The sequence below is a fragment of the Lonchura striata genome, chromosome 19 (genome assembly GCF_050655825.1).
Source record: "Lonchura striata isolate lonStrDom1 chromosome 19, ASM5065582v1, whole genome shotgun sequence".
NCBI lineage: Eukaryota > Metazoa > Chordata > Aves > Passeriformes > Estrildidae > Lonchura > Lonchura striata.
This window is the reverse complement of record NC_140721.1, coordinates 1,583,915-1,597,400: the sequence shown is the minus strand read 5'-3', so window position 1 is coordinate 1,597,400 and position 13,486 is coordinate 1,583,915. Positions and strand designations below refer to the sequence as shown.

Here is a 13,486-nt window from a genome sequence, read left to right as displayed (position 1 = left end):
GCCCCACAGAGCCACGGCCCACAGAGCCACGGCCCCACAGAGACACGGCCCCACAGAGCCACGGCCCACAGAGGCACGGCCCCACAGAGGCACGGCCCCACAGAGACACGGCCCACAGAGACACGGCCCACAGAGACACGGCCCCTCGGGTGGACAGCCCCACAGAGGCACGGCCCCACAGTGACACGGCCCCACAGAGGCACGGCCCCACAGAGACACGGCCCCACAGAGCCACAGCCCCTCGGTGTCTCCGTTCCACGGCCCCACAAAGCCACAGCCCTTCAGTTCCTCCGTTCCACAGCCCCACATCCTCTCAGTTCCTCAGCCCCACATCCCTTCAGCCCCACACCCCCTCGATTCCTCAGGCCCACATCCCTTCAGCCCCACATCCCCTCAATTCCTCAGCTCCACATCCCATTAGTTCCCCAGCCCCACATCCCCTCAGTTCCTCGATTCCTCAGCCCCATAGCCCCTCGGTTCTTCAGCCCCTCAGCCCCATATCCCCACATCCCCTTGGTTCCTCAGCCCCACATCCCTTCAGCCTCTCAGCCCCATAGCCCCAGTTCTTCAGCCCCACACCCCCTCAATTCCTCTGCTCCACATCCCTTCAGCCCCACATCCCTTCAGCCCCTCAGCCCCACATCCCCTCGGTTCCTCAGCTCCACAACCCCATGGCCACCCGAGAACGGCCTGGATGGGGATGAGTGGCCCCTCGTTCCCCCGGGAACGCCGGTTTCCAGCATCCAAACCACTGCTTTTCCATAAAAAGGAAAAGAAAGTGCCGCCTTTGAGCCCAACCTCCCCCTGGGGTCACCCGGGGACATGCGACAAGAGCCTGAAGTGACAGCACAAGGGGCAATGGATTCACAGCGACACAGGGAGGGTTAGACTGGATACTGGGAATAAATTCCTCCCTGTGAGGGTGCTGAGGCTGCCCCATGCAAACTAGATTAAACCAGGACAATCCTGTCCAGAAATTCTTCCTTAAAGGTTTGTAGTTACAAAGAAGCCATTCCTGCCTGACTGGAATGCTGATGACAAAAGCAGGGTGGGCTGAGAACACACTGAGCAGATGAAGACAGGGAAAACACACTGAGCTGGGCTTTTTTTGCCTGCAGACTTGTTCCACCGAGGCTGCACAGACACACAGGTCTCTGAATTAACATCTTATGACCTCGTTTATTCTAGTTTCAGGCTCAGTTATAAAACCATACAAAATTACTGGACATGTCAGGTATTAGTTATTTCAATATAATTTTATAGAAGAAAAACAGTAGGAAGGCTTTATTTTCACATTCAAGTGGGTTTGTTTTGGCTTTTTTCAAGTGTCCACGGAAGTCAAACCTGATGGTAAACATTGTGTGGTTTTTGTCTCTGAATCTCCTGGAAGAATCTAAAAATGTATTAGGGGAAATCTTAACACAGACAATATTTTCAAGGAGCAGTACAAAACTGTGTGAAAGTAACACAAACGGATGCTGGTTTTGAACTATTGTCAGAAATACACGGCATTCACTGCACGAGCACATGCTCCAGCTTCTATAAGAAGCATCCAGGAATTCTCTTCTGGCAGTGCAGTAGAGACTTTCTAGCATGTAAACCTCCACCCTCACCCCAAAGGAAATGTGAGAAATGTTTTTCTCCCTTCACCATCGCTGCCATCTTCATTCTTCTGTTCCAGCACAGACAGAGGCATCAGCTCCAGCTCACCAGCCTGAATTCAGCTTTCTGAAACAGTCTGTAATTTACTGCCATTTTTGTCTTCTTTATCTTTCTTCTTTCCCTTAGTATTTTCCTTTGTAGTTTTCCTACAAGAAACACATTGGAGATCAAGACACCTGAACACAACCAGTGGCTTAAACTCAGGCTGCTGTCACCTGACACATGGCACCACAAGGCAAAATGCTGTCATTAATCCAAGCTCCCACAGACAGATACTGACACTAAAACTCTAAAACTTCATCACTAAAATCTTTATGACTGTTTGGTTCATCCAAACAAGTTATCTGTTACTTTGCTTGAATTTTTCTGGGCTGTTTCTGCATAAACAGCATCTCTTACCTCCTCTTCAGCAAAACCTACTTACATTTTTCTTTTGCCTTTATTCAAGAAGCATTTTGGGGTGGTACAAATGGATTCTCTTGTTAAAGGTTTCTTAATGAATTTCTTCTTTTGTTTGCTGAGAACAACATTTAGAGAAGAAAGATGAAATTACTAGGGTTTCTAGCTCTAGAAAGTACCATAAGTTTTTAAAAAGCACTGATTAAAAGACTGTTTAAGTGCTAAAAATGAACATACCTCTGTAGTTTGGGCAAATGTTTTATGTATTCTGGCACAGGACAGCCAGCTCGCTGGATAACATTGGCAATACTGGAAAGGAGAGGAGGGAAAAGATCAACTCCAGTGCTTGGACAAGTGATAAATATTTTTTGTGGAAAACAGCAAACCAAACAAACCAGCAGGTTTGTTGGTCTTTTGTTTTGTGGTGATTCTTTTTCAAGCAAGAAATAAAGTCATTATTAATAAAGACACATTACCTCCGTAATAAAGGTTTATCATCTTCTGTAAAGAAAGTGACTGCCTTTCCTCTGTGTCCTGCTCTTCCAGTACGACCTGCCAAGCACACATTTTGCAGAGCAGAGATTTTACCTCAGATATCTCCCTTTATTCCTCCTCACAGCCCCAGCCTCCTGCTGCATGTTCACTCACCAAGGATATACCAAAGCAGCCAATCCCCAAACATTGCTCCCAGTGAATGAAAGCACATCTAAATAAAGTTCACAGAATGCTGACAAAAGCAACATCTACGTGCAAGACCTCAGAAATGAGAAAAAGGAGGAGATTTGTGAGCCACGCCTCACCTATCCTGTGGATGTATTCCACTGCACTCGTGGGCAAATCATAATTGATGACCATATTCACACCTTTGAAGTCCATCCCTCGAGCCAGCAACGCGGAGCAGATGAGCACCCAGATTTTCCCAGCTCTGAAACTCTGCACTACTCTGTCTCTCTAGGAAAAGAACAGCAAAGATATTTGGAAACAGTCCCAGAAAGGAGATGAACTTGTTTCCTGAAAGTTGTCATGATGTTAAGGAATAAATCTAAACCTCTGAACAAAAACCTGCAGGAATTTGCTGCCACAGTTACCTAGAGTTGCATTCCAACACTCTTGCTTTCACCTTTCTTTCTAAAGCATTTCTTGAAAAGAAATAAAATCCTCCTACCTGTTGCTGAGTCTTGTCTGCATGGATGACATCCACATTGATGCCTTCATAAATAAGCTCATGGAAAAGCTCTTTAGCTCTCTCAATAGACTGTACAAAAACAAGGACTGGAGGAGCAAAACCCTGCAAAAGAGTAAGTTGATCTCAGGTTCCAAAGTCCTTTTCCTTGCAGAAACTGAGACATGGCAGATTTGGGCAATGGTTTAACATCCTGGGAAATTGGGAGTCTCTCACAGATCACAGCTCAGCTGAACAGGAAAAAGAACACACTCAGTCTCTCCAAAATACCTTTTTAACAAGCTCTCTCATTGCTGTTAGTTTTCCTGTCTCAGATCCAACAAACAGCAGCTCTTGTTCTACTGTCTCTGCTGCAGAGTTTCTGAAACCAGAAATCCAACAGAAATGCTTCAGTATTTTTTATATACATTAAAAAAAACTTATCTTATATATTAATAAATAATCTCCATAAAAATATAACCTGGTGGATGAGAAATACTGCACAACAAAACCTAATCCACCAGTGCACACTCCTAAGATTGATGTTTACTTGATGATAAATTAATTGTCAAAGGAAAAGAACACTTTATTCAACACAAGAGAACTATCTACGTGCCTACTCAAATTTCTCTGGGGACAAACAACCTGCAGCGCTGACTAACAACAGCCCCAAAACCAAGCAGGCTGATGATGCAAAGCAAACAATTTCCCAGGATATTAAAAAGAAAAAAGAAGCAGAAAACACCTACCTTGCCCCAACATTTACCAGCACAACGTTGTCCAGGTTGAGCTTGCACCACTCCTCCACGTCGTGGGCAAAGGTAGCGCTGAACAGGGCCCTCCTGGCCAGGTGGGAGGTGCATGCCAGGAAGATTGTGCCCAGCTGCTCCCTGAATCCTGACTTCCCATCCTCAAACAGCTTGTCTGACTCATCCACCACCAGCCACTCCACGCTAGGAACAGGGAGGTTTGATTTTCAGGAGAGCCACTTCAGAGTGGCAAGGCACAGTTGGAACACTCTCCTACCTGCTCAAGTCTATTGCTGGGGGATCTTCTTTCAGCAAATAAATGAGTCTGTTGGGAGTAGTAACCAGTATATCTATTAAAAGAAAAGAAGCAAAATGTCAAAAAAAGACACAAAATAAACCCAACAGAGCCCTGAGAAACACCAGATCCAACCCAATCTGCCAGAGGTACAGTTTAGCAGAGTCCATGTCAGGCTCACTTCCCATTTCTTCCCTGCCACTTTTTAACCATCTCTTTAAAACCACACAGCCCAAAGAGAAAGGTCAGTGACACTTTTTAATTTTTTAAAAGCACTTCAGTCATTACAACAGTTACCAAATTTCTTGGAAGACTTGGGCCCAAACTTCTTGGCTGCCTCAGCTGCCTTGTGGATCATGTGGATTCTGAAGCCTGTGCCCTCTGCCAGCTTCACCAGCTCCCTGTGGGTCTGAAAAGGCAGCAGAGATTGCATTTCCAAACTGAGCTGATGAGCTTTACTAACCAAAAAACTGCTGGCCATTGTGGAGGCATGGAATGCTTTGGGTTGGAAGGGACATTAAAGCCATCCAGTTCCCCCTGCCATGGCAGGGACACCTCCCACTGTCCCAGGCTGCTCCCAGCCCCGTCCAGCCTGGCCTTGGGCACTGCCAGGGATCCAGGGGCAGCCACAGCTGCCCTGGGCACCCTAATCCTGAAGTCAGAGCTTCAAACCTCACCCTGATTTCAGTGAAATCTCTCTGGTTAAGAGAAAGCTCTCTGGTTTCCTTAGCTAACAAAATGCAGCTCTCTAACAAGCATTATTCACATCACTACCATATGTGGCTCCCTCTTTCACATGAATAAGAACTGCCCAAAGGTGTATTTTTATTTCATTTCAATAACAGAGCTTTGTTATAACGTTATCCCTTGAAATTCCAAGTTTGGGACGAACAGATAAACCTCTCATAGCAATCTGAAGTAGGAAAGGAGGTTTTAAGAGCACCTGAGCACTGGGCAGTTTAAAATATGATCAAAGAATCTTGAGCCTCTAATCTAATCATTTAGATTAGACTCAGATAATAGATATGTACCTACTCCACAGAAGTCAAAAGACTTGAAAGAAACATTTAAATTGGCTTTCTCTGATACGTGAGGGCAATAAAGGAAAAAAAATATTTACAAAGGTGTTATTTTGCTGATGCAGCGTGACAACACTGAAGCCCATCAGTGTGAGACTCCCTCAACACACACCTGGCTGGCAAGCTCTCGGGTGGGTGATATGATCAGAGCCCTGAATCCTTTGTTCCTGGGTTGTTTCAGATGTGTTAAGAGAGGGATACAAAATGCCAGTGTTTTTCCAGACCCTGTAGGAGCTGAAGCCAGAAGCTCCCGACCCTGTAAGAAAAAACAAACTTTTATTTCAGTAAGAAAAAAAAAAAAAAAAAAAAGGTAAAAATTCCATTCTCATAAATATCAATACTGCAAACTGACACAGATGAGGAAAACTGAAAAAGCCAAGCTTTCAATTCTGATGAAGTTGATCCAGCTTTTGGCAGAATCCCTGAAAGCCCAGAGAACTCACGTGCAGCATGACGGGAATTGCCTGCATCTGGATGGCTGTTGGGACATGGAAGCCTGCAGCCTGGATATTCTCCATGATTTTAGGGTGCACTTTGTACTCCTGCTGAAGCTGCTCGAAGGTGGCAATGGGGTCAGGGAGATCTGTTCCCTGCACGTTGATCCTGTGCTGGTGCCTGAAGCGATTGATCTGCGAGGCAAAAACAAACTCCTGCTTTTGCATTTGCACCATAAAGCTCACCACATGTGCATTCCTCTCCTGGGTCTTTCCCCCACACTTGGTCACCCTCCTCCAATGAGGAATTCCCAAAAATAAACCCCCAGTTTTAGATCAAACACCCAGAGAACACCAGGAACCTCTTGTTGCATCAGAACTCCCTGGTCCCACCTTTTCTCTCCTCAAGCGTTCGAGCTTCTCTACAGTAGGTTTTTTGTCTTTTGCATCTTCAAATTTTGCTTCCAGAGAGGACATCCACTTTATTCCATTGTTTTCTGACAGCTCTGGCATTGATGCTGCTCCTGAAAGTTGCAGACAAGTTGAAATTTGCTTTAGTACAATACAGACAGGCGTTATTTAGAGACAAGATCTCAGAACCTTTTTCCTCACATTCCCAATAAAGCTAACGAAGACTTCAGAAGGATGCCAACCACATCCCCAGCTCTCAGCACTGAATCTTGGCCCAGTTCTGAGATCAGCTCTGAGCCAGGCCAGCCACGGATCCCAGAGCTGGATGGGCTGGAAGGTCCCTTCCAACCTAAACCATTCTGGGGTTCTTTGAGGATTCTGCCAGGGATACGTGTGTGTGTGCGTGTGTGTGTGTGTGTGTACAGATACCTCGTGTCTTTTTCTTTTTTCTTTTCCCTTCACTGCTTTCTGCCGTTCTTTTCCTCTTTCCATCGTTTTTCCCTGCTCCATCTTTCTGCTGCTTCACCTCCTCTTCAGCCCCTGCGATCCCCCCGCCCTCCTCGGCAGATCCCTGAGGGGCTCCCTCCTTGCTCCCGAAGAAGTCGAGGCTCTCCGGCGAGACGCCGCCGCGGTTCCCTTTAACCACCTGCGGGAGACCGGGGAGAAGGGTGAGCCGCCGTGGCCAGGCCCCGTTCCTCAGGAGCCTGAACCGCGCACGGGCCGGTCCCCCAGCCCTGCCCCGGCTGTGCCCGCACCCCGAAGCGCCGCGCGTCGAGGCCGAAGCGGCGCAGGTCGAAGTGAGCGCCGGCGCCCAGGCGGCGGAACAGCTCGTGGGTCTCCATGCGCCGCGCTCCCGGCAGAGCGCGCCGCGCCGGAAGCGGGCGGCACTTCCGGCGGGTGGCACTTCCGGCGGGTGGACTTCCGGCGGCACGCGGGCATGGCGGCGCGTTGCCATGGCGACGGCGCGCCCAGGCCTGCCTAGGCCGCGCCGGCAGCGGAGCGCCTGTGGCGACAGCACGGCGGCCACAGGCAGCATCCCCGGCCTCCGTGCGGCCCCGTCCGGCTCTGTCCTGGAGTCTGGCGGGGGCTCTGTACAAGTCACGAACGGGACGGGGCCGCTGTGGAACGCGTCTCGAGCTGTTTATTTTTTAGCATCACTCTCATTTATGGTTATGACAATGGGAAGATGCCAGCAGCTCACATCCCAGGCAGCAGACTAAGAACTTAATGTTACAACTTACTTTAAAAGCTTTTTGACCAATCACACAAAGTAAAACAGTAGTTCTAGTTAATACACAGACCATTTTATTTATCCTTTCTTTCTGCTTCTTGTATAATTTTTCTGCTGACAAATCTTACAGCTACTGCTTAGCTTTAATCACCATCCTGCTGTCTCTGAGGCCTGCCTTTTGCAACGTGCCCAAACCCCTCTGATTTTAAGGAATCCCAGAGCAGGGGGCAGGCAGGACGGTGTGGGTGCTGCCCTGTGCACGACCACTTTGCTTAGTCCTTGATTTATACTCCTACAATCCACCCCCGAGAGTGTGCCTGAGGAGAGAAATGCTTGAGGCCATGGCAGGAGCAACCTGGCAACTGGCTGAGCTCCTCAGGGCACTCAAGAAAGTTTGCCCAGATTAAGATCAGAATTTATTTAATTAATGTATTTCTTCATTATGATAAGCTGCGAGAGCCAATAATGCAGGTAGATCTAGTACTCTCTATCAGATCAAAGAATACAGATTTTTCCTGGTTGTTCATGAAGGAAAAGAAACAGAAATTTACTTAGCAGGAATAAAAATTATTTAATGTAATAAAAGTCTTGAGGGCTAAAGGTTTATGTTGCTGAAATGCAAGAGCTCCAAGACATATAGGCCATGGCTGTTCCTCCTGTAACATTCACTACTTTAATAACAAACTTTGGGATGAAAAATCGGGTAAGCCTGATCCTCCCCTCCGCCCTTCTCTGCCTGATTTATTGCTCTTTTTCTTTGCCAGACCTTTAGCTTGGCAGCACATGAGTGGCAGCAGACCCAGGACCTGGGTGCGGAGCAGCACCGCGGTGACATTTCCCTTCCTTGTGTCCCCAGGGTGAATTTACAGTGAATGAAGAGCCAGCTCCCAGGCCGAGGCTCTGCTTTCTGCTGGGAGCAGTGACTAAGGGTTGCTGCGAGAGGATGGGGAGAATGTGTAGGCATTTGTGTAACAAAGAACTGTAAATCATCTCCAACAGCCATCACTCAGCGAGGGATGCTGCTGGCAGATTCAAGAGTCAGGAAATGGGACAGTCTCCCCATCGGTCAGCCAGGAAATCCTGTGTGTCAGGGTGAGGAGCTTCCGAGGGCAGAGAGCCCGTGCCAGGAGCGAGGGAGCACGGCACATCCCGAGCTGGGACCCCAGCAATCCCACCCTGTGCATCCCTGAGAGCTTCCAAAAGCCCCTGGAGCTCTGGGGAGCCTATTCCAACCCTGACCATGCAACATCCCAAGCTGGGACCCCAACAATCCCACCCTGTGCATCCCTGAGAGCATTGTCCAAAAGCTCCTGGAGCTCTGGGGAGCCTGTTCCAACCCTGACCACGCAACATCCTGAGCACTGCACTGCTGCACTGTGCCCCAGCCCTGCTGCACTGTGCCCCAGCACTGCTGCATGTGTGCCCCAGCCCTGCTGCACCCCAGCACTGCTGCACTGTGCCCCCAGTGCTGCCCTCCTGCTCCACCAGCAGCACTGCCATGCACATGGAGTCAATTAGCCCCGCTGACCTCTGAGCCCTGCTGTGTCCCCCCATCCATTAGCAGCCCCCAGCCCTCAGCTCTCAGTATGAATTGATGTCGCAGCCATTCTCTTGCAGCACAGAAACATGCGTCCTCATTCAGCTGTCCATTTCCACTTTCTGTTCCTTTGTCCTGCCCTTCTGTTCCCTGTGTTGCTAACCTGGTCACCACTTCTTGACCCCACGTCCTCGTCCCTCCCGAGGGTGTTGTAATCCCAACCACTACCAAAAAACTTTTACTTTTTCCCCCTTTACTCACATCTTATTTAGCAAAAAATGGTTTCCAGCAGTGTGGGAGCTTTGATCCCCTATTCAAGAAATCCTTGCAATGTTTTTTTAAAGACTTTCTTTCTAAGGCAAATGAATTCTTCATAAAGAGGGAAATGGTGTGCTGGTTGGGCTCTGTTCATCTGAGGAAGACAAACGATCTGTTTTATTACTTGAAAAGCATAACAGTTGAGTGTGTAGATTTGTGATTTATCTGTAATTAAGAATCCACTTCAGCAGCATATTAATTACAGAGAGGAGGATTAGTTTTGCTGAGTAGAAAAGTAAAATCAAAGTTCCTTGAATTAGAAGACGGCGTAAAATGCCTGAGGCTTTGGTTTTCCACGGCTCTGCATTACGCCTACACTGGGACAGGACAGCTCTAGGGCACATTTGAGTTTTTAGACTTTTAAATTTTCTCTCTGGGTCACAGAAATAAAGTCCAGGGGCTCAGAGACCTCTCCCTGCTGGTGCTGGTGGCTCCCCCGGAGCTCCGGTTCTGCCTGGGCTGCTCCAGGGGAGGAGGATCCTGCAGGGTTCACGGGAGCCCAGGGCACGGCGGGGCTGCAGGAACAATCAGGGATGTGCTGCAGTGGGCAGAGAGCTTCGCCCTGGATGCTGAGTGCCTTCTGAAGTGTTTGGGTACAGCACAGCCCTGCCTGGCACAGCCTGGCATGGCACAGCCCGGCCTGGCACAGCCCCGTGCCCAGGGCTGCTGCTCAGGGTTTGGGCAGCCCTGCCATGGCGCTGGGGTGGGCAGCGAGGGCAGCCCAGCTGGTTCTGAGCCAGAGCTTTGCTGGCAGCACCCACAGCACAAACAGGAGCCTGGCAGGGTGTGGGGTTTACCAGCTGCCACAGCTGTGCTCCCCTTGGAGGTGCAGGAGAGGTCAAGCTCCTGCCCTGCCTTCCACACATCTCAGGCTTCCCCTGCTCTTCCCCTGACCCTCAGCCCACGGGCTGGGCAAGGAGCACCAAAACAGAGCTTTGGGTGGTACTCCATGGACGGAGCAGGTCCTCGTGTCACACAGACCCATGGCAGCCCTGGCAGAGCTGGGATTTGGGGGATTACTCCTTTGTACCCACACCTGCGCTTTAATTTAGCCCAGCCTTGTCCCTGTGCCCATGAAGGAGGCTGCAGCTCACAATGCTAAAGACAAATGCTAAAGACAATGCTAAAGCCTCGTGGCAGGCTGTGAATCCTCACGTGCAAGGAATTCCCTTGTAAGCAGCTTTGAACTGTAAAATAATCACCCAACCCTGTAAAAGTATTTTGGTCATAAACAAACTTTGCCGTGGCTCTGCTGGTTTCTTTGCCCCATAATAACTGCATCAGACACAAACACCACGTGCCTGACAGCAACAGGAGGAAAACAGTGTCTTCCAGGAGCTTCACTTGACATGACATCGCATTTGGCAGCAATTTAACGAGGCAGCCAGGGCACCTGTGGGAGCAAACATCCCACCCAAGGCTTCTCTGAGCAAGGTGAGGTCCAGGGACAGCCCCAGCCCCAGCCCAGCTGCTGCAGAGGCTGCCCTGAAGAGTTTTGTGTGGCATTTACCATCCAGAAGGGTTTCCTCAGGCAGAGGTTAACTCAAAATCAGAGGAAGCTTTCTCCCCACGCAGGTATGTGTGGCACCCACAGCACCCTGCGCACCCTGCCCTGCTCCCCCTGTCCCAGAGCCTGCTGCCCAGGGATGGGAAGTGCCAGCACACAGTCCCTGTTCAGCAGCTTCAGAAACCCTCACCCCTGGGGAGAGTTATCTGGTATTCATCCTTTGTTCTACTCACATCACTGACTTTATCCTGTCTGCTTCATCACACTGCTCCGTGGGAGTCACCTGCTCCCTCTGTGCCTTCATTTGGATGTATCCTCTGCCCTTTTCCCTCGTTTTTTTGGCTCTGTCCCCTCTTCCTTCATCACATCCCTCTGTGGTGGGGTCAGTTCTCAAAGCCTCCTTTTCCAAAGGTTTCCACTTACCTTCTCTGCAGAGCAGCACTGACCCTGGACCATTTCCCAAAGGGTTCTCACACCCCCAGCTCCATCCTTTCAGTCTCACTCTCTTCCAGCTGGTGCAGAAATCAAGCCCCAGAAGGCACGGCATCAATAGACTCAGCTGCAGCAGGTCTGGTGCCTCCTTCTCCCACCTGCTTCCCACTGGATTGTCCATTCCTCCTTCTGCAGTGCCAAATCAACCTGGATTTGCATCACCCAGGGAAAGCCTCACATTACTCCACATCACCATGAACTCACAAAGATTCCAGTTTCCCACTGCTGCGCTCTGAGTCACTCAGCTCTGTTAGCTCTTCACAATCAAGGACCTTCAAAAGCTCTCCAGCCCCAGAGCACACCCTGCCACCTCCCCCTGGGGCTGCCCTGACCCACGGGCTCAGATTCCAGAGCTGGCTTTGGCACTCCCCTCCTAATTGGTTTGCTTAGCACGGGGCTGCTAAAGCTAGCAGGGGATGAGACACTGCTGGGCTAAGGGCAGCATCATTAGGCCATCATTAGGAGGGTGAGGACATGGATCTCCCCACCTCCAAAAACCTCCTGCGACTCCTGGATGCAGGCAGGAATAAACAGAGATGGTCACTGCAACGGACAGCAGGAGGGACGTGCCACCAGCCCGTGTCCCTGTCAGCCCCACCTCTGCCAAACCACCACACACGACCCCTGTGGAATTCACAGACCACACAGCAGCAGCAAGGGCTCAGAAGAAATGGTGTTTAATTATGGTATACATTAAATTAAATGTAATTCTGAATATTGGTCTGCAATTTCCTGATGACTTATTCGCCGGTGAGCAGCTCTGTCCCAGCGAGGGGAGGGTCCCACTGTGCAGACAACTGAGTCAAAGAGCCTTTGTCAGCCCAGAGAGCATCCAGTGCTCTCCTTCTTAGCATGGCTATCTGTCCACGGGCACCTCTGCTGCTCTCCACCTCTCGAAATCCCCCTCAGCAGTTGGCACATGCCACAAAGTTAATGAAAAATCAGCAGAGCTGGGGAGCATTAAATCCGTTTACAGAGGAGCTCGTGTCTCACAGAGGGCAGACGATGCATTTAACAGCTTCCATGGCTTTGGGAGGTTGGACTTGGGCACCCAAACTCCTCCAGGGCTCTGGTGTGTGTCCTCAGTGAGTGCCTGAGGGGCTAGACGTGCCCTCACCACAGAGCTGGGATCATTCCCAAGCTGGAGATGTTCCTGCAGAGCTTTCCATGCAGGAGCTGGTGCCAGCTGAGACAGGGCAGCAGCTGGAGTGTCCACACCACAGCCCATATTCCATCCATCCATCCATCCATCCATGAGGACGAGGGCAGCCTGTGCACTGCTAACGGTGGAGCCAACAAGGTTCATCATCACCTGCTGAAGGGATGAAGAAGCCCCCGTACTGGCCATTCACTAGGAGGACATGAGGCAGTGATGGGCACTCCCTTTTGTGCCCCGAGGGAGGAGAAAATCCAGGAGAGTCTCTGAACCCATGGGGGAGATCCCACCAGAATTCCCTGTGGCCTCCTTCACTCTGGAGCAGCGAGTGCTCCAGGCTCACCTGGAAGCTGCTGACCCTTCCCAGCAGCTGGATGTGTTCACCAGGCTGCCGAGTCCTTCCCCAGCCCACCAGAGCCCACCTCAGAGTCCCCAGGAGCAGGGAAGTCCATTGAGAGTGGTTGGTAGTGGCAGCTGTTCCCACATGGATCATCCAGGTCCTGCCAGGGCTCTGCTCAGCTCGCCCTGTGCCCTTCCTTCACGTGGGATGTCACCGTGCAGGGGACACGTGTCTGCCTGTCCTCCTGCACAGCAGAGCCCAGTGCTGCCTGGCCAGGGTCCTTGCCAGCCCCAGGACTGGAACTGACTCATTTAAAGGAAAACGAGAAATACAAAACCAAAACCATCCTCATCTCTGACCTTTACCATAAAAAAAAAAAAAAGAGAAAAAGAAGATATTCAGGACCAATATATACAGATGGGGGAATTGCACTTAATTACAGTAGTTTACATCCATTGGACAAAATTTACTTCTTTTTTATATAAATCTCTGTGTATAGGAGTGGGGAGGGGGGAAGATGGAGCAGACTGTACCTATATTTACAGTTTAATTGGCTCAGTTCGACAACACATGCAATTCCTCCCTCCAAACGCCAAGTAACAGACCCCGGTCCCTCTCAGTCCGAGCGGAGGAGTACGACTCAAACCACGATCCATCTTCCCCTCCTGCCAGTCCCCGGCACTGCTCGTGCCTCGTTCCTCGGGAGAGCCTCTT

General features: G+C 50.1%; 1 protein-coding gene across 1 annotated transcript; it reads right to left on the bottom strand.

Annotated features, from left to right (window-relative positions):
- Window positions 1-1,159: 1,159 nt before the first annotated feature.
- DDX52 (DExD-box helicase 52) lies at window positions 1,160-7,070 on the bottom strand. Its single transcript, XM_021533004.4, has 15 exons — window positions 6,947-7,070; window positions 6,621-6,837; window positions 6,174-6,304; window positions 5,790-5,975; window positions 5,459-5,602; window positions 4,565-4,676; window positions 4,250-4,322; window positions 3,973-4,176; window positions 3,515-3,605; window positions 3,227-3,349; window positions 2,862-3,012; window positions 2,538-2,613; window positions 2,299-2,370; window positions 2,087-2,179; window positions 1,160-1,808 (listed from the first exon to the last, which is right to left on the bottom strand). Exons 1-15 carry the CDS (start codon window positions 7,031-7,033, stop codon window positions 1,721-1,723), a joined length of 1,848 nt encoding a protein of 615 aa, XP_021388679.3. The 5' UTR covers window positions 7,034-7,070; the 3' UTR covers window positions 1,160-1,720.
- Between the last annotated feature and the right edge of the window lie 6,416 nt (window positions 7,071-13,486).